Source organism: Scomber japonicus, chromosome 22, assembly GCF_027409825.1.
Source record: "Scomber japonicus isolate fScoJap1 chromosome 22, fScoJap1.pri, whole genome shotgun sequence".
Lineage (NCBI taxonomy): Eukaryota > Metazoa > Chordata > Actinopteri > Scombriformes > Scombridae > Scomber > Scomber japonicus.
The window spans coordinates 18,080,298-18,100,975 of NC_070599.1; the positions used below are offsets into that span (position 1 = coordinate 18,080,298).

A 20,678-nucleotide genomic window follows, 5' to 3' on the forward strand; every position below is an offset into this window, starting at 1 on the left:
GTAATTAATGTGTCATTTTTATCCTAACACATACGTCATGTGTTGACACCACATTCACACCGGAGATATTTTTTAAACTCACGGAAAAGAAGAGGTGCATGTGACATGAAGAAGTGGTCAGTCATTTCTCAGTCTGATAGTACATTTAATATTTATGCTTTTTATCAAACTGCTGCTTACACAATTGACATAATATGACATTATTCTACTTTAATAATCAAAGTAACTGATTATGATTAACCATTTTTATTTTAATGATAATGAAAGAGATGAATAAATAAATCTATATATTAGGACCTAAGATAACAGGAAGAACGTAAATGAGTATTTCACTCTGTGGTTTTTCACGGTTTGAGTTTTAACACTTTGATGCCGCAGAAGTTTTAGTGTTTATTTTCATTTACATGAATGAATGTATGAATGTTATTTATTTATCTGTGATAACCACGTCTTTGAGATCTGTGCTTATAAATCTACTCAGATGTTTTCAATTGTTGTCTGACTTCCTCTCAGGACTGTGTGGGTGTGTACAAACTGTGACTGATATTTTCATTGGTTTCACCTCCGTTTATAAATCCATAGATTTTGTTCAGACTGTCTAATTTCCATCGTAGCTCCACCCTCCTTCCATCCATCTTCCATATATCTAATTAGACAGCATCATTAAAAACACCTGTGTGGGTGTGCAGAGCCTTTTTATTCACGTTTAATGAGTTTTTGTTGTCCAATATAAAGACTAAAAACAATTGTGCAAAGGAAATAGTGAAGTTTTGATGATGAGTTTTTCTTTCTTTCACCACAACAACAAACAAACATTCATTTTCATAGATTGATGCATATCAGGAATTAAACTAGAATAGCAATATTTTACTACATTAAACATCAAAGCATTTCCTCCACTTTCTTCCTCTTCTGTTCTCACTACCTAACAGCACCACCTATTGACCAATGTGAGTAAAATCATTTACAGACTTGAGCTGAAGGTCTGAGCTGATTTGGAAATGAGATTATGAGCATATTTAAGTGTTGCTAATAATCAGCATTCACATTCTTACTGAGCATAACAGTTACTCCGAGATTGAACCTCCATATTTTTTCATTAAAATCTTTAATTTATTTATGCTTCCTAACAAGCTGAGATTGATTTTGATGTTCCCTTCTTCACTTCATGACCTGACAGAAACCTCAACAACTCGTAATCTGTTCATGATGAAATATATAAGAATTAAATCCAACATCAAAGATTCAATACCTTATTAGCTAGTCATCTCTATTCAGTTTGTCTTCTGTATTCAGACAGTTTTAATTTAAGTCTTCTCCAGACTGTGATAGAAACTTGAGTCTCTGCGATGCTGCTGGACCGGCATGTTCCTCCTGGTGCTGCTCACTTTCTCCAGGTTTATCTCCACCAGCACCATGCCTGGGTTCTCTCCTCCACAGTCGCCCAGCACCTCGCCCCAGGGGTCCACCGCCAGGGCGTGACCATATGACGAACGCTTCTCGTGGTGTCGTCCAACCTGCGCCGCAGCCAGGACGAAGCACTGGGTCTCGATAGCTCGTGCACGGAGTAAGACCTGGGAATGTGTGCATTTATAACACCTTTATATCAAAGATGGGCTTCAGTGGGTTTGTATCTTACAGTAAACAAATGTAAAATGCACTAATTAATCTGAATAATGAAACAAACTGCCTCGTCGTGACTCGTCCTACCTCCCAGTGAGCGATTCCTGTTGCTACCGTGAAGGCTGATGGGTATGTCAGGATCTCTGCTTCATGCCTCTGCAGAGCCATTGATAACTCGGGGAATCTTAGGTCATAGCAGATGCCCAAACCGACCTAAGGCAACAATAACAATGTATCATAACAATCATAATGAAGACCGCAATTAAACAGGTTGATTTTTGACATCCTGAAAACCAGAACTGAATCTAAAACATGCCTTCACTTGCCTGAATATGGTATGTACTAGAGTCAATAATTTGAGCAAGTTTTTGTTTTCCACATTTAAAAAACAGTCATACACAAAGCCAACAAATAGTTCAGACCTTGTGTGATTTTAACAACCTGCAATCAATTACTACAAAGTAATACAAAGTTCATACTTCTTCTTTTAAGAGGTAAAATCAAGGTGTCTGGGAACATCTGTGTCTATCTGAATTATTTGCATCCAATCTTCACAACTGTTGTAGTTTTCTGTGGCAGCAAGAGCCTAAAATGTATTTTTAAATTTAAAGTAAAAATGTTTGTTTCTCGTTCTACATTGATATATATGTCTCACAAAATGATACCTTTCCAATTGGAGTTTGGACCGGAGACACTAGTGACTGTCCGGGGATGGTGAAGGCACTTTCTTTGAGGGATACACCTTTTTCTGGCAGCTCCACGTCAAACAGATGTGACTTCCTGTAGACTGAAACGATGTCACCTGGAGGTGTAATGACAGTGTGTGAGTGCAAGGAATCATCAACGTGGAAAACGTCTTAATTAATTGGGTATAATTTCAGGAGAGTGTAAAGAAAAGAACTGAAAGAACAGTACCTTTATCGTTAATTATAATGTGACTGTTGTAGATTCGTTGGTCAGACTCCCAGTCGTGTCCTCTTTCATGAAATCCTCCAAGAGACAGCCACACCTCCAACTTCCTGGAAGATGGAGAGGTTAAAATTGGTGTGGAAATCCTCTAGAGATTAAAAAAATGTGCATATTTTTCACATCTTCTTCACACAGCATGCATGGTTGAAGTATCTGGATTTCATTTTCAAGACTTGATTACAAATAGAAGAAGTAATCAGTCAGTCTTTAAATGTTGCTGCCTGCTGATAGATTCAGAGTTTGAATAACCAATCTTACTTGGTGAACAAACATATACTAAGTGTTATAATACAAGTACAAAACACAGGTTGGTCACTTTGCTCCAATTACTTTTGCAAAAATAAGTCAATAAACCAATAATACATTTTGCCTTAAGTGAAAATGAAGACGTAGGAGGCAAAATTCAGGTTGTCTGCCCTACATTCAACAGAAAACAGTTCGCCTACCCGGCCAGCTGAGTGTATCGAGAGATCGTGTCTCCTGTCAGGCTCTCAGACAGCGACAGAGTCTCCTCTCGACTGGACCCGATGTAGTCGAATCCCTCAGGCAGGAACACCATGCTCGCCCCTCGCTGCTTTGCTTTTTCCACTAACTCTTTACAAGCAGAGAAGTTGGCCTCTTTGTCCGGAGTGGCCGTCACCTGACACACTGCAGCCAGCGGGTGGTGAGGTAAAGAGGACATCCTGCACGGAGAAAAGGGTTATTACTGAATATCCACTGCAGAGCCAACAAAACATGTCAAGTCAGCTATAGTTGATCATTAACTGCACTAGTAAAATAGTAGTAGGATCATTTTCACAGAATATTGAAGTTGTGGCTTCACTGAGGAGAAAATACACTCTTACAGGAATATAGAGACATTTTCTGATCTCATTTGCATGCAATATAATCTTAATGCTCTGATCTCCACCTTTGTTGATCATTAACTGCACAAGTCATAATGTTCACTGCTGAATATTTAAGTTGTGGCTTCATTGAAGAGAATTACATACAGTACAGTACTCTGCTAAACTTACTTCTTATAACATTGTACAGCTTACAGGAATATAGAGATGTTCTCTGATGAAAAGCTATAAACTTTACATTTAAATCAACATCATTAGCATGCAATATGTGCAAAAACATGCACCCAAAAGTCACTACTTTAGAAGAACTCTAGATCTAGATCTCTAAAAGATGATGTTTGCAGGACTTCGCTGTCAAAAACCATTTACCAATATAAGATTTTGTATTATAAATCATGTGTTTGGTGGATTAAGTGTAAAGTGACAGTAGAGTAAAACATACCTGATCTGCAGCTTGATGTTGTATTTCCGAGCTGAGAGAGAGGTCAAATACTTTGTAGATGTTCCCAAAATGCACCTGAACGTGAACATTGGTCCAGACAGCGTCACCTTCCTTGTTTGGTCAACGTTAGTGTCATATTAACATTTGGTTCAGTGTGTTTCTGTGCAGCAGGAAGGATCAGACTGCCTTCTTTCTTCTTCTTCTTCTCATTTTATGTTAAATCACTGGTGATATTGTTGCATTACTGCCATCTTGTGGAGATAATTAACTCCTAGAGCATCCAGATTATCTCATCTTTTCTATCAGATCTCTCCACCAGCATCACACTCTAATATGTTCTTTAACCTTGTCCCTGTTATCCCTATGCTTTCCCATTTTGTACAGTATGTCCTACATTTTTGATGTTTATGATAATTTAATGATAAAATGACCAAAGACTGGTTGGATGCTTCCCTATAATATAAAGTGTGCTGTATAGATTCCTGTTTCTGACACTACCTTCTCTATTTTGAACAGTATGTAAATGCCTCCCACTTATTTCCTGATCCCAGTGCTGTTTCCACTCTTTATAGATATTTTCCCACACAATGCCCTCTCCCCTCTGATTTTCATATAGGATGTCTGTGTTTCCTTTCCCAAGTGCTTGTTTGGCAAGTTTGTGTCCACTCTTCAATTTCCTTTATTGCCGATGTGAGCAGGACTTTATTGACTGCATGGCAGAAGCCCAAATGAATGCCTTGTTTTATTACTCACCAGTGTATTGCAATTGTTTGAACAATAAGTCCTGATTATTAATGGACACACCTGACATACTACCCACTAAAAGAGACTGATCCTGTCCTTACTATGTAAATATACATATTGCACATTTATATATTGCAGATTAATTTAGAGATTGTTTACTTTATATAGTATTTTACTTTATTTATTTATCAGTTTTACCCTTACACTGTTACTTTTTTCCCAAATGCTTTTCCAACTTTTATAATTTGAATTTCTTCCAAAGGGGGATCAATAAGACACTGTGGAAGCCCATTTCTGCCAACCTCGATGAAAAAAAAAATTATGTAAGTCAGTATAATGAGAAACGTTCTCAATATAATGACTTAATATATCTAATAATGACTTAGTAACTCAAAATAAAATTATTATTATTAAAAGTATCTTAAATTAGTTTTGGAACACATCTTATCTCATCCTAAACTAGGACTTTGTTTAGTCTATATTATCTAAATAATATACATAGCCTGTATAATAAACTGGCTCATTCCTAATTCCCTGCTGCATAAAAGAGGATAGAGACCAGTATTAAAGCACACCACCGCCACCTGCTGGAGAGAGTATCCATTTCCACACAGGCACTCACAGCAGACAGCTCTGCACATCCTGCCCGGGGTCCTTCTCAGCTACACCCTTCCAAGATGGCAGCCAACAGTGGCAGCACGGGTAGCAAATCCAGCAGCAGCTCCGGAGGAAAACAGTCCGGTCCCTCGGCCGAGCAGGTACCATCCCCTCCAGCCATGTGTGGTTTAATCTCTCCGGTGTTTCTGGTCGTTGTTTAGCCGTGTGTGGAGACGCTAAAGCCGGCAGTCTGAGCCCCAGCTAGCCGATGCTAACGTTAGCTTCCCTATCGCCATCATCTGGCTCACATTGTGCTTTTATCACCAGAAATTAGCACAGCACAAACACTCAGAGGGGGGGTTTAATGCTATTTTAATGTTTAAATGTTTAGTCACAGGTTTATGCTCATGGAAACCTGATTAATAAGAGTTATAGTGCATTTAATTTAGTATACGTCCCTTTTGGGAAGGTGTAGAGAGGCTATTTTTATCACTGAAGACCACCCAGAGCCTCTCCAAGACAGTGAAGATCACTTTATCTAAGATCTAAGCACTTCATGTCCATTTGGATATATTTATTTATATTTCATGAACTGGTTGTATGATATTGTATTTAAAATCATAAATCAGCGAAGCTTTTAGACAGCCTCCAGTTAAAAACCTCAGAACTGTAATTAAAAATGAGAAATTAAGAGTTTATTTCCAGCGTTATTTTGTGCATTAAGATGAATAAATGAATAGAAATCTGTTCAGTTAGCAGAAAATCATTCAGCAGCACAGTATGGCAGCCTATAATTAAATATTTAATATGTAATAACTTGTCAAATAACCATTTTAATTATTACAAATCACTTCGATTTACTGAATCTGTACTTGATTAATTGATCAGTAGTTTAAAAATAACAAATCACAATCAAAAGCTATATAAGTTCATTAGAGTGGCCAACAGCTATAGGCACACTACTTTTTTAGAGCTAAATGACAGAAAATTAATTGGCCAAACATTTTGATCAGTTTAATTCTCAAGCACAAATTCCAACTTCTCACTTGCAAAGACTTGCTCCTTTACTTTATCTTCAGAGCTGGGTATCTGTACTCGATACCATTTAAGGTACTGACCGAAATAAATGGATACCAAGTAGTATTGAAACGTCTCCCATCAAACAATACCTGCAATCAATCTTTTTTGCACCCAGAGCTAGACAATACGACTATTTCTGTGGACTTGCTCACAGCCAATCAACGCAAGAGTTTAATGCGACAATATTATTATTATTATAATTCAATTGACTTTCAAAATGCATTTGTGTAAAAATCAAATCATTTAGATGTGGAGGAGTGGTGGCGTTTCATGCAGTTTAATGCTTCAATTCACATGATGGGAACTGCATGTGCATAATTGCATAATTCTGCATGTGGAGCCCTATCAAAAAAAAAGATCATAACCCTCCATGATTAAATCAATAGTTAGATATCAACATCTGTATTGTTCCAGTCTTACTGTATTGATTCATAGTCAGAATATGTGTGTTGTGTGACATAAATGTGTATGTGTGTTTTTGTGTGACAGGTCGTGGCAACATTTCAGAGGATGCGCCAGGAGCAGCGCAGTATGGCCTCTAAATCTGCAGAGTTAGAGATGGAGATCAATGAGCACAGGTCAGTAACGTCTCTTCATTTCATAATAGATCGACAGTCTAAACCAGAGGTGTCAAACTAATTTTCATTCAAGGGCCACATACAGACCAATTTGATCTCACGTGGGCCAGATCATAAAAAAGATGGAGAGAAAGAAGGAAGAAAGGAAGGAAAGACAGGCAAAAGGAAGGAGGGAAGAAAAGTAGGAAAGACAGACAGTGAAGGACGGACAGACAGATGGAAGGAAGGAAGGAAGTAAGGGAGGACAGAAGAAATGAAGGGAGGAAGGACAGATGGAAGGAAGGAACGAAGAAAGGAAAAAAGGAACGTAGGGAAGGAAAAAGGAAGGAAAGAAAGGAGGGAGGGAAGAAAGAAGGGAGGAAGGACAGATGGAAAGAACGAAGAGAGGAAAAAAGGAAGGTAGGGAAGAAAAAAGGAAGAAAGGAAGGAGGGAGGGAAGAAAGAAGGAAGGAAGGAATGAAGAAAAGAAAAAAAGGAAGGGAGGAAGGACAGATGGGAAGGAAAAGAACCAAGGAAGGAAAGTGGGCCGGATTGCTCCCCTCAGCGGGCCGGATATGGCCCGCGGGCCACATGTTTGACACCCCTGGTCTAAACCTTTATTATAGTCTGTACTGACAGTATGTACATATCCCACTTCTTATTCACCATGTGTCCTACCTTCTGAGAACTTTAAAATCCACAGATCATAAGTTAGAGTTGGTGTTTGAACTACAGACAAGTGACCGGCTCAGTAGATATTTTACACATTACACGCTCATTCATGCGTCCGTCTTCAGGAGCGTTGGACTGTTGTACACTCTCTTGTCTTATCTTGTCTTCCCCTAAAAAAGACAGTTTGACAACTTCAGCATATTATAGCACCCTGCGGCCAGAGCTTTAACAAGAACCAGGGGAACTGAGCACATGCTGGTTCCACTTTTTTAAGTTAATTACAGAATTGATTTTAAAGTGCTGCAGCTGTGTAACAACCACAGGCTATAACTTACATAATAATATTTTATATTCTATACATTTTCTTGGCTTTTTTGTTTTTATTTTATTTTTTTTAATGTAATTTCTCCGCCTGATGTAAATCACTTTGAAATCTATGTTTAAAAAGTGATATACAAATGGAATGTGCCTATCTTTAGAGGTCTGTGTGGAATAATTGACTTTTTTTCCATCCAGCTTAGTAATTGACACCCTGAAGGATGTGGATCCTTCGAGGAAATGCTTTCGTCTAGTTGGAGGAGTGTTGGTGGAGAGGACGGTAAAAGAAGTTCTACCGGCGTTGGAAACCAACAAAGAACAGGTAACGGATGAACAAAGGAAAATAAATGAATGTATGCATTATAATATTAAGGATTTAACTGTTAAAACCTTATAATGTCAGTAATATGTGCTTTCTTTCAATATCTATTCATTTAAAGCTTTCATTTTCTTTTAAGAACTATAAATCTCCTTTTTTTTTTTTTTTTTTTTTGTTGTCCTCCACAGATCACAAAAATTATCGAGTCCATCAACACACAGATGCAGACGAAAGGGCGGGAACTCACAGAGTACAGGGAACGCTACAACATCCGGTTGGTGGGCGAAGGCGAAGGAGAGGCACAAGGCCAGTCGGCTGCGTCCTCCAGGGACAGCGAAGGAGGCGGGTCCAAAAGCGGAGCGGGCGTTTTAGTGTCGTAGTCTGTAATGATAGAGAGCGACAGCGGGGCTCTAAGATGTCTGCATTGAAATCACAGTTGGTGTCACAAAATCTAGGTTTAAAAAAAAAAAAAAAAAAGGATCACTCTTATCACTCTTCACAGGATGACGTTGCAAATTTCTGCTCAACACGAAGCATTTAGTGTTGAAATAATTTGTATCAGAAAACAATAAGATTGGAGGGTGTTAGTCATTCGTCTGCCTTACAGTAAAGCTGATTTTTGTTTTTTGTTTTTTTAAATGTTAATTGTTGAATTATTTTGACGTATATTCAGGAGTTGTGTTCAAGCCTCTGGATGATTTGTTCGTCTCAACCTGTTTACACATGATCACACCAACTAAAATATTTGTAGTAAATGTGTTTGTTATTCCCATATGAGGCCGCGTTGCCTAGGCGATGGGATCAACGTGCAAAAGGAAAAAAATATTTCAAATGCTTAAAACCTGCACACAGTAAATAAATAACTAAATCAAAGTGCATTATTATTATTAAGTCAACATGCCTTTGCAAATTTTTTTTTTTTTTTAAACTTCAGATTTTGGACGACTTGAGGAACGACTGACAGCTTTAGGAAAAATAAATGCTGATTTCTTAGGGGCCCAAAAAATAGGTTTAAGCCGTATAAAAAGTCACCCTTGCCAAGACAGAACAGGTCCTGGAAGGCATTTAGACAACGTGTGGCATGAACAAGAGATTATACTGTAAACCCGTCACTATTGATCAAAATGAATCTTCTCAGCTTTTTACGCACGACTCACGTATCGGCCATGCGCTGAAAAGCTGCTGGTCTGTATTCATAATGGATGATGTAAGGTCTTCTGTGTCCAGTGTTTACTGAAGTACAAGCTGTGAACTGACATGTGAGGATCATCATCATCGCCACACTTTGACGATAAAAGCCTGTCACTGAAAAACACAAAATGAATCCTGTTAAATTAAGTTTGGAATTAATTTGTTAAAAGTCTAAACTGAGGAAATGCCTCCTAGGACCTGAGGTGCGCTGTCCACACTGTTCATGTAGTTGTAAGGACAAAAATGTTTGTTTTTGTTAATGGTCATGAATTAAAGAATGTCACAATTGTGTGTTGTTGTTGTTGTGTGATGTCTCTGATCTTTATTATAGTACAAAACGCTTAACATACACCAGCTGTTTTCAACCCACCACACCTGTAACCTTTTGGAGAAGTTAAACCCATAATGTGTTTGGTATAAGTCTTTGTAACAATGGTACATGTTGACTGTAAGAAATAATGCAGTCCAATCAAATTTGGATTGATCAATCTCCATTTTTCTTTGTCACACATTTTTCCATGTGCATGAATTGATGAAAAATTAGGATCTAATGGATATTTTCATACAATCACAGCCGTTAACAATAGGCATAATTCACATTCACAGGTGGGGGATGAACACGGGGAATGAAAGCATTCCTCTTGAAGATTAATGTAATTCAACCAACATAACATGGATGTTTTAAGTCTAATTAAAGTTAACAGCATAAAATCCCTCAAGCGGGAGCAGTAAGTATCCCCTGAGCACCACCCAGACTCTTAATTAGCTGTCTTTAATTGGTAGGCCTCAAGATTATACCAACGATGAATAGAAAAATATAAAAAAACTGTTCAATGACATGTCATAAGATAATATGCATCTTTATTGATCCCCCTTGTGAGAAATTGAAATTGACACAAGCAGGACAGTGGGAAAAAAGTAGCAGAGTAAGGGTGACAGTGATAAAATAAAATACTATATATGGTAATCAATCTCTTTGTAAATAAATCTGCAATATAAAAATGTGAACTCCTGAGTTTATATACGTGTGCAATGTTCCTGGGATTAACATAATCAGGACAGCATCAGTCTTTATGATGGGAGTGGGATGCACATGGCTGGATGAGTCTGTGGCTGAACATGCTCCTGAGCCGCTTCAGCTCGGCACTGAAATGGTGAGAAGGACTGTCTTGTCTGTTTCTATCTATCAATCTGTCTATTTGTCTGTCTGTCTGTCTATCTATCTATAAAGGGGCATATGTAGACAAGGTATTTATTAAAAAGGACAAGCCAAATAAGATCCTGTTATAGATTATCCAAATTAAGATCTAAAAACAGTTAAACTATTGGAGAAACAAATCATCTACCAACCAAAAAAAATGAAAAGTGATTTCCCGACGAGGATGGGATTCGAACCCACGCGTGCAGAGCACAATGGATTAGCAGTCCATCGCCTTAACCACTCGGCCACCTCGTCCTATGGACTCCTTATACGTATCACTTTTTTTTTTATAGGAGTAACTTTATTATAATAACTGTATCTGTAAACACATCGCCTTCACACTTACGCGTATAGAAAACGTCTCTCTTCTCTAACCCCTGAGCGGTAGTTGATGCTAGTTTAACTAGCTGCTACTAAGGCGCTAACGCCGCAGCACCACATTCAGCGGCGCATTTACTCCCGACATTACGGTTATTACGCATCGACATGCGCCGCTGTCGCAGCAGCAGCAGCAGTAAGGCAGCAACAACTGAGCTGTATTTGGATGGAGAGATCTAATACTGGAGCACTTTCGCCTGTGTATCCGTGCTGTCGACGGTCATATGAAAATCTGGGGACGGCGCTGCCACTAAAAAAGGAAAATATGGTATTCGTTGTATTTCCAGCCGTATAGGGCTGCAGTGCTAGCACCATTTAGGTAGCAATGTAGGTAATGTTAGCTGGGACGCTTGGACAGAAATAGCCCTCAAAAGCAAACAGCAGCCTGCTCCAGTGTTTGGACTTCCTTTGTGTATAGTAATCGTCCGGTTTGCTGTTGCTCTGGTATGCATCTCTCCAAGAAATGTTCCGCCTTCAAAGTGGTGCTGAGTGCTCTGCTGATAGTGGCGCTGCTGCAGCTCATATACTTGTCCTTCCTATCCAAGTTTCACGGTAAGCAGCAGCGGTACCGATACTCAGAGCTGTTTGGAGGCTCTGGAGGCAAGAAAAATGGGCACCAAGAGAAAAACTCGCGCAAGGAGCGTCTGAGGTACTCGCTGTCTACTGGGGGCATCTTTGATAACAGTGGGCAGTACCGGGTGTACAAGAACTTGATCAAAAGTGATTTCACCACTAATCAGAAACCTGGATCCGACCCCAGCGCCAATGTCCTGGCTTTAGCATCACACACAACCATCAACAACCTCCATCATATTGAATCTCTTCTGGAAAGGTGGCAGAACCCTCTCTCTGTGGCCATATTTGCACATGGGCAAGATGTCAAGTTTGCCACCGCTTTGGTTTATGCACTCAGCTTCTTCTGTCCTCAGATCCAAGCCCTGGTGGACTTCCACTTGGTGTGCCTCTCGGGAGAGATGGCCAGTTTCCCTGAGCAGGACCGGGAGCACTTTGCAGGCCTTGAGGACTGTGCCTCTGTGTTTTCCAGACTGGAGACCCACAGGGATAAATACAAGAACTATGCCATCAGTGGAAACATCTCCTACCCCAACAACCTTCTGCGTAATGTTGCCCGAAGTGGCACAGAGTCCTCCTACATCCTGGTCATCGACATCGACATGATGCCCAGCGCTGACCTGCACGAGCAGTTTCTGGCCATGATCATGAAGCGTGAGCAGGCCAGTGACGAGGTATTTGTCCTGCCCGCTTTCGAGATCCGCCATGCCAGGAAGATGCCGGCCTCAAAGTCGGAGTTAGTGCAGCTCTACCAGGTGGGTGAGGTGCGGCCGTTTTATGAAGAGCTTTGTCCTCGCTGTCAGGCACCCACGAACTACTCACAGTGGGTTAACAGCCACGTCAGAGGGACGGGGACCCTGGAGGTTGCCTACACGCTCACCTGGGTGGACCCCTGGGAGCCTTTCTACATCGGGCCCCACACTGTGCCCCTCTACGATGAGAACTTCAAGCAATATGGCTTCAATCGTATTAGCCAGGTGGGTTTAATTTGAATATTTAAGTATTAAAGCTCACTCTTGACATTGGAAACCATAAAAAGAGGTCCTCTAGTGATAAAGTAGATGAAGACTGTGAGATATAAGCTGAAAGCTGTGGAAAAAGCTAGCAAGTGGACCTTGAATTAGTTCAAAAACAAGATAAAAATTCACTTGTCTTTCATTTCTGGATATAGCCGACCCTTTAAAACAAAAACAAATTTGAGAAGCTGCAGCCAGTGAATTTTTGGCAATTTTGCTCAAAGACTCTTCCCTCCTTCCTGTGCCAACATTTCTATATCTTATATCTCCTCTCCTCTCCTCTCCTGGCCTCCTCCTGACACTTTTTTACCCACATTTCATCTCTTCTTGATTCTCCTGTCACTCATCACTTCCAATGTTTGTCTTCTCATCCTTTCTGTCTTCCACCCCCTGCAGGCCTGTGAGCTCCATGTGGCAGGATACAGGTTCTCGGTGCTCAGCTCAGCCTTTGTGGTGCACCGGGGCTTCAAGATCCAGGGGGAGTTCCATGCCAAGAAGGACGAGGAGAACAAACACAACCGAGTTCTGTTTCGCAGCTTCAAAGAGGGCCTGAAAACCAAATACCCATCCTCTAACAGACGATGCTGAGAAAAGATGAGGACTCAGAGTCCTGCCGGTTTCAGTCTCAAATTAAATCGGTCTTCTGCTGACATGGACGTACATTTTACTGTCAGCATAAGAACCCAATTTTTTCCCTTTGATTTTTAGTGGTGATGGCACAGTGGGAGTTTAAGCTAATCCAACCCCCCCCAATCCTCTCTGAACATGAGCAGCATTGAAATGTTCACTGGGGATTTCTGACAATGTCCTACTAGTCAGGATCGAAACGAAGAAACGAGCAGTCGAGACTTAAGCTAAACAGTGTTGAAAGCAGTAGCCAAGACCACATTACATAACAGATTATTTGCTTAAATTTAGACAGAGTTTCAAAGCATATGAGGTACATAACCCATACTTCAAAAAGTGTGATTTTAAGACATTTTGGGGCTTGTCTAGACACAAGAATAGACACAAAAAGTGTAACTGCAAGATAAGACCCTACATATCCAGTCAGAGACATATCCTAAAGAACAAAAGTACTAATTGTACTGTATTTAACATGATATTTAAGGTTATGTATTTAATGCCAGCTGATCAAAGGTTGCTGTGTCTTTTAAAAAGACAAGCCTGGTGCCAAACCTCAAATCGCTGTCCGCAATAGTCTGATTTTTCTTTTTAGAGATTAAATTGTGTGCCAGTCAGTAATGTGCTATGGCCACTAGATGGCAGCAGGCATTTGAGTGTTGAGTGCACAGTTGCAGCATCTATATATTGCAGGCTGAAGTGAGTATTAGAAACACTACAGCAGAACACAGGGATTACACAACATCAGTGTTGTTTGCTCAGAGGGATGCGATTTTACTCTGCGCCACAGCTGTCAGCACATTTCTGAAGTCCTCACAAACCTGTGAGCGCTCGTCCTTGCCGCAGACTGTCTGAAGAGATGACTCAGGCGTAATGAGTACAACAAAGCACAGGGTAACTTCATATAAAGACATTGTACAACACTACCTTTTCGCCAACACTGTGCAGAACTACTGTATTATAACACTGATAGGATTTGACACTGATAGTCGACTAGATTATCTAAAGTTTGGATTGGGGTTTTTTCCACCTCTCTTGACATAAATGATGGAGCCAGTGGGCTACAGGTGAATATGTAGCATGGTTAGTGAGTAGACATTAAAATACTGCAAAACATAATCAAAACATAAACCACAAACAAAAGCATCCTGTGTTGCCCAAAGGATTGCTATGGTAATACGTATCAAACACTACGAGTAGATAGCAGATTATTTATCATACATTAAGTCTTTAACTCTCCGGTACATACAGTATTAGACTACCACTCTTCTCATGTCTGCTTAGTGAAACATACATATACAAAATATGTTGTTTGGTTACTTTAAGTGTTAAACTGTCATGTAATTGTTGATTTTGTAAAGTTTAAAATCATTTGACTTCTTTCCTTCATCACTTGTAATGTTTATGATATATTTATTGTGATATATTTTCCCTTTAACTGGAATTGGTTGAATTTTTTTTTACTACCCTGAGCAGGAAAACTGTAGCACGAAACTGTGTTCGGTGGCACATTTCAGAGTTTTAGTTTTAGAACCACTATGAAATCAATTTATTTGGTATTTTGAAATTTGAGATACATTTCAACAGATTATCTTGTGTGATGATGTGGTGTGGTACTTTATTTTCTTTATTTGTCCTATCTTTACCTGAAAATTGATTATTTTTTCTTTTGTATTTATTTTTTCTTTTGTGTTCATAAAATATAATGCCTGATTTGTATTGTTGGAGTTTCTATTAAACCAACTGGATGACTTTTATTGGATCTATAACATAAGTATGCATCAGTTTTGATGTATTATATATGATACAATCACTGTAACAACTACTAAACACAACATCCTCAGTCACCACTTGTAAGCGCACCAACCGAATTAATAAACATTTCCAGAGGAATTTGTAACAACTGAAAAATGGGCTCTAAAGCATTGGTGAAAGTGCTACAGACTTGTTCAGCATCCCAACCTGTACAACTGAATTTGGTTACCATCAAATATCACATTTAAGCTGTCAATAGGTAGTATGGTGGTGTTTCAATAATGGCCACAGGGTGGGGCCATTGGCTCCATGCTTAAATGTGTTGTGCATAGAGAACATGTACACCAGAAATGTAGAAATATATATCATGTTATAATATTACAGTAGCGTCCCCTGTGGGTGGAACTGAATCAAATCTTACACACTTGTACAGTGTAGCTATATGTACAACATTCCCAAATTTGGATGCAATCTAATGTATCAATGAAGAGTTTCGGACTAGTGAGTCCATCACGCCACACCATCAACATTTTAGTATCCATGAATTATGAATACTTAATTGATATTAGTTTTGAGACATCAACTTCAAACATTAGTGATCGCTAACGATAGCTTAAATGTCCTTAAGGAGCTAAACATTTTGATATCGAATGGTTTCACTGAAATACAGAAGTAGTTAGCCATCGCAAAACTTGCGGAAGAACAATGAATAAAGATTTGAAAAACAAAACTAATGTCAACACCATTTCTCAATTTCTCATTTCAAAAAGAGGCAAGGAAGCAAAGTTCAGGACAGGAAACGAACAATGGTATCTCTGAGAAACTTGTTCCAAACTTCACTATTTTTATCTGATTTCAGGTACTAATTCGTAGATTGTAGTGTGTCATTCAACAGTGAGGGAAACAAGATATCAGCGGTGGTATCGTACACTCACCACTTAACACAGTTGACATTAACCTGTGGTGTAACATGGCTTAAGGTGGGGTTTAAAGGCATCTCTGCACCAATAGCATGTGATGGGTGATTACAGGGTGAACCAGGCTGACATCCAATTAAAAGCTCCTATTTAGTAATTAAGACCTCTAGGCTATTAAAAAAAGAGGTAGAGGAGTTGTTAATGAGGCTCCTGTTTGATATAGACTGAATTACTTCTGTAATTGCAATAAAGCATCTAAACCAGCTGAGCATATGACTAATATCGCAGAAGACTGGTGCATGTTATTATATGCTATTAAATATCTCTACATGACAAAGGCCAATTTGTGAAAGTTGACAAGAAAACTAAAGAATCAATTCAATATCTGTTTGTGTAGCTTTAACGTTACGTCGAAGTGTTGATAGATGAGCCGGCCACCTGTTGGTAAAGTAGAGCACTTGTGATATTCGGCACTTGACAACTGTCCGTGGCCACTGTGTGGCTAAGCCTGCATTACCGGGCTTGATAAAGAGTCAGGCACGCGAGCACTAGTAGCACGCAACGTCGTGCTTTACCTTAAGATCAGCTTTCAGTGGGCGCACCTAATCAAATTGAGTGTCACAAGTTGATGTCTGGCACTTTTGCTTTCTAGTTTGTATATGATACCTTTCTCTTCAAAAGATGTGCTCTTGCTCCGACTTCTAAGCAAGGCCTTTACAATATTTTATTGATTTTTGAGGAGTCTTCAGGCCTAAAAAAGCTTTGTATTGCCGCTATGGGTGTTAATAATGTGGCAGAAGGTGCAGAAATGTTACAGGGGGAGGTGGCTTGTATGGATCAGGAGAGTCAGGTTTGGTGAGGTAAAGTGGGGTTTATCTCGACAGCTTTGGGGAGTGAAGGCTTATCTGGGTCAGAGAGCTTTACGACATAAGCAATTAGGACTGCCCTCTCTTGTGTACGCTAGCAGGAGGGAGGCCTCCCGCCATCTAGATTAGCTGCCCTGCTAAGGCCAGAAGAGCTCCTCGGCTTCTGGACAGTGGAGGGAACCAGCTGGAGGGCGAGATAAGCAGGATGTGGGGGGGTTTCCTCGTAGGGAGGGGGAGGAAAGGTGAGGGCAACAAGAGCAAGGGTTCAACATACAAGGGCTGTAGTATATAGAGGCCTTTCTGTATGGGTCAGTGAATGGGCGGGAAATGAAAGAATCGATGACCCATACTGATGAATGTACTAAGTATTGTCCTGTCGACAAGATCACTGATTACTGCAACTGAAAATCATCCTCTTGTCTCTCAGGCATCTCTTCCTGGACCAGCATACAATCTGGATCTGCTCGTCTTTCCCTGGCTGTCGTTGCCATTTCTTGAAGTGCTGGATCTGGTACCCGATCCTGCAGGAGTTCAGCCACACTCTCTCTCTCTCTCTCTCTCTCTCTCTCTCTCTCTCTCTGAATGATGTCTTGATCCTTATCTTCTCTCCTCTGTTAATGTCTTTTCTTGTCGCTTGTCTTCTTGAGTGAAAGGTTTGGTGATGGAGATTGCGTGGCTCAGGTCCTATTCTGTTCTTGTGGCACTTGGAAGCTGCTTTGCATCCTCTTCATCACATTCTTCATATATATATATATATATATTCTTCTTTTACATCTATCATCTGTCTGTCCTGGAAGATGGATCCCTCCTATGTTGCTCAACCTGAGGTTTCTTCCATTTTCCCCTCATTAAATGGGCTTTTTTAAAAGTTTTTCCTTATTTGAATCAAAGGTCTAAGGACAGACAACAACGTATTGCTGTACAGGCTACACAAATAAAATGGACTAGTCATGGAAGTAATTTGCAAAATTGAATCGTTGGTCTGCTGAAGCATGGTTAACAACAGTTTAAAAAGAAAAGGACAACAGAGGATGTTTATGCTGCTCAGCTTAACATCAGTGATTTATTCTAATGAGCCACTTGACTGGAAGGATTTACAAGTGATTAGGCTTAATGGTTTAGATAAATAGTTGAAGAGATCCTTAGATTTATTAAATAAATAATTTGTTAACTGAGATATCTCGGAGGGAGGAGGGGGGGATTTAACATATCAGAATACTGATTTAGGACATTACAATTATATAATTGTGGAACTGCCCTTAAATGGTTTTCATCATACTTATTAGAAAAGTCACTGTGGACAATTTCATCACCTCAACAGCCGCCATGTCATGTGGTGTCCAGCAGGGCTCAGTTCTTGGTCCCACATTGTTCAATTTGTATCTATTGCTTCTGAGCCACGTAATCCGCCAATTCACACCTGTGTCTTATCATTGCTACACCAATGACACCCAACTATACATTTCATTCAACCCTAATAATCAAAATAATCTGGAGTCTCTGCACTGCTGCCTTGCTGCCATTAAGGCTGGATGGCCTCCATCTTAACATGGACAAAACTGAAGTCCTGGTCATTGCTCCGGACCAACTTCCCAACAATATCACTATCCATCTTGCCCCACTAACATCCAACATAACACACTGCCAAAATCTGGGAGCAAAATTAAACCAATGCACTCAAAAAACAGAATTGAGCAGCTCATTCACACCCTCATTTTCTCCCATCTGGTGAACTGCAACTCTCTATTCACATGTCTTAATGATGCTTCAGTGTACCGTCTACAGTTAATACAAAATGCAGCGGCAAGGATCCTCACTAACAATCATCGCAGAGAACACATCAGTCCAGTCCTGGCAGAATTACACTGGCTAAATAAAGTTTAAATTGTTTTCTAACAAATGTGTCACTCAACGATAAAGGTGTGTTTGAGAGGACACAGGAAAAGTTTAGTCAATACATGGGACAAAATCAATGTATCTTGATATCTGCTTACGAGACACTGGCTGCTTCCTGAGCCCCCTACAATACAAGAATGGATAAATATAGTGAACAATATTTATGTCATGGAAGGGATTACTTTGTCTCTCTGTCTCAAGAAAACTGCGTTAAGTTATGGAATAAGTGGGTAAGATATGTAAAACCCCTACGGCCAGATTTTGTGGAGGTATCAAGTAATTTCTCCTGGACTTACCTCACTCTTTTTTATTACTTTTATGTGCACAACTAGTCTTTCCCAAACTGTATAAAGTTCATAAATCTTGAAAATGTATGGCTAGCAGAAGAGATGACACTACTGGTTTGATTAATGTATGTATTACAATCTGCAGTTTGGCCAACTGTTCAACAACCAAAGCTACTCAAGTTTACAATGATATGAAACAGACATGAGCAGCAAAATTGTCAATTATCCAGTGTTCATTGACTAACTCTAACTTCATATGTTACTGAAGCCATTACACATCTACACAACTTGCTCTCAATGTTCTGCAGTGCCCTTTTCTCCTAACTCACTCTCCTCTCCTCTCTGGTGAGTGACGGTGTATTTTAATTACATGCAGGTTTGTCAGCCAGAACCACAGACACAGTCTCTCTTGATGAGACAATCAAAACAACAGATTGTAACCACACACTGAGCACATCCCTCTCTGGGTTGCAGGCATCCGTTTCACTTAAACGACTGAAGGCTTAGCTGCCATCAATGCCAGCTTTGGGAGAAGTTTACCTGTCTGCTTACAGAAAAAAGCCTCTCAAGTAAAGGGCACGCATATCACCCTGCCTCTAAACCTGGTGTTCTTGGACGCCCCGACTGCCCACGTTTTAAATGTATCCCGCTAAAGCAAGACTATCCGAGCTGGAGGACAGAAGTAATGAGACGTGACACTGCCTGGGGGAAAGAAAAGGAGGCCTAACAGATATAGGTAATCCTTCTCACCAAGTTAACGCCTCTTAGCCTCCCACCCCTGCTGTCACATGAACCCAGCGGGAATATGCGTAATATGACGTAGATAAAGGTACACACAGACACACACACACACACACACACACACACACACACACACACACACACACACACACACACACACACACACACACACACACACACACACACACACACAATGGCTGCTGTGGCCAGTTAATTCTGCCTCGATCGATACACTAATATAAGGCTCACTGCTCTTTTGTCGTAATTATTCAGTAACAGATGATGGCTGCTATGATACAATCACCCCAATGAGGTCACAACATGAATTGGATGTACGCCATAAATGTCACCAAGAAAATACATTTGGAAAGAGGCTGTTCTGTTGATGCCGATGCCGATAAATGTAGAAGAACACTTACTGTACTGTAAATAATATACTTAATATAGCAGTTGCAGTAAAACAGATTAAGTGGGATTTATATGACAGATTAAACTTTAGTCGAGCTGTCACACGGCGTACTCTCAGCTCTTGTATCAAAGGATCACACAACATGACTTCAATCAAAATCAATATAAGCCAGTCCTGAGGGCAACAGTGTTTGTTTTCACTACTTTTTGGAGAATTTTCTTGTCATCATGACGTCGCAGTTTGTAAAAATGTGTTTGCAGGTGCACTGAAAAACTCCACAGCTGCTGCCATCTTTAAGGTCTTTGAGTGAATTGATGAATAATGGCGAAATATGAATAACAATAGCATGACAGTTAAAATAAACCTCATTTAAATAATTACAGATTATTAAAACTAAACCCGTGTCCCAAGTCCATACGTACATGCCAATACAAGTTTATGAGTGTAAAAGTTTGGAAAGCGTCAAAATTAAGTATACTTAAAAAAAAACAAAAAAACAGCATGCATAATTATGTTTTTGAGCGTGTTGCTGATGGACACTACTGTCCCAACATGCAAAGCACCAAAAAGATGGAGGAACAGGAGCTACATATAACTGCATGAAATTAAATCTCTAAGGGGTCACAGTTTGGTTTCATATATTCTTGTATAGTAGCAG

General features: G+C 39.8%; 3 protein-coding genes and 1 non-coding gene across 4 annotated transcripts; 2 read left to right on the top strand and 2 right to left on the bottom strand.

Moving 5' to 3' along the window:
- Positions 1-578: 578 nt before the first annotated feature.
- On the bottom strand, positions 579-4,066 carry nit1 (nitrilase 1). The gene is made up of 6 exons (XM_053343537.1): positions 3,880-4,066; positions 3,039-3,275; positions 2,539-2,642; positions 2,289-2,425; positions 1,711-1,836; positions 579-1,574 (listed from the first exon to the last, which is right to left on the bottom strand). Exons 1-6 carry the CDS (start codon positions 3,966-3,968, stop codon positions 1,308-1,310), a joined length of 960 nt encoding a protein of 319 aa, XP_053199512.1. The 5' UTR covers positions 3,969-4,066; the 3' UTR covers positions 579-1,307.
- Positions 4,067-5,292: 1,226 nt separating this feature from the next.
- On the top strand, positions 5,293-9,648 carry pfdn2 (prefoldin subunit 2). The gene is made up of 4 exons (XM_053343549.1): positions 5,293-5,381; positions 6,790-6,878; positions 8,046-8,169; positions 8,355-9,648. Exons 1-4 carry the CDS (start codon positions 5,301-5,303, stop codon positions 8,544-8,546), a joined length of 486 nt encoding a protein of 161 aa, XP_053199524.1. The 5' UTR covers positions 5,293-5,300; the 3' UTR covers positions 8,547-9,648.
- A 1,083-nt stretch (positions 9,649-10,731) lies between these two features.
- trnas-gcu (transfer RNA serine (anticodon GCU)) lies at positions 10,732-10,813 on the bottom strand. Its single transcript has one exon. It is a non-coding gene; the product is annotated as a tRNA-Ser (tRNA).
- A 272-nt stretch (positions 10,814-11,085) lies between these two features.
- b4gat1 (beta-1,4-glucuronyltransferase 1) lies at positions 11,086-13,708 on the top strand. Its single transcript, XM_053343528.1, has 2 exons — positions 11,086-12,486; positions 12,922-13,708. Exons 1-2 carry the CDS (start codon positions 11,383-11,385, stop codon positions 13,111-13,113), a joined length of 1,296 nt encoding a protein of 431 aa, XP_053199503.1. The 5' UTR covers positions 11,086-11,382; the 3' UTR covers positions 13,114-13,708.
- The last annotated feature ends 6,970 nt before the right edge of the window (positions 13,709-20,678 follow it).

What these genes read in the sequence shown, in the direction of transcription:
- pfdn2 (XM_053343549.1), top strand. Translation starts at nt 5,301, where the DNA reads ATGGCAGCCAACAGTGGCAGCACGGGTAGCAAATCCAGCAGCAGCTCC. An exon ending in CCGGTCCCTCGGCCGAGCAG is followed by an intron (nt 5,382 to 6,789) that starts GTACCATCCCCT and finishes TTTGTGTGACAG; the next exon opens with GTCGTGGCAACATTTCAGAG. An exon ending in ATGGAGATCAATGAGCACAG is followed by an intron (nt 6,879 to 8,045) that starts GTCAGTAACGTC and finishes TTTTCCATCCAG; the next exon opens with CTTAGTAATTGACACCCTGA.
- nit1 (XM_053343537.1), bottom strand. Translation starts at nt 3,968, where the DNA reads ATGTTCACGTTCAGGTGCATTTTGGGAACATCTACAAAGTATTTGACC. An exon ending in TCCAAACTCCAATTGGAAAG is followed by an intron (nt 1,837 to 2,288) that starts GTATCATTTTGT and finishes TTGTTGCCTTAG; the next exon opens with GTCGGTTTGGGCATCTGCTA. An exon ending in CAGGAATCGCTCACTGGGAG is followed by an intron (nt 1,575 to 1,710) that starts GTAGGACGAGTC and finishes ACACATTCCCAG; the next exon opens with GTCTTACTCCGTGCACGAGC.
- b4gat1 (XM_053343528.1), top strand. Translation starts at nt 11,383, where the DNA reads ATGCATCTCTCCAAGAAATGTTCCGCCTTCAAAGTGGTGCTGAGTGCT. An exon ending in GCTTCAATCGTATTAGCCAG is followed by an intron (nt 12,487 to 12,921) that starts GTGGGTTTAATT and finishes CACCCCCTGCAG; the next exon opens with GCCTGTGAGCTCCATGTGGC.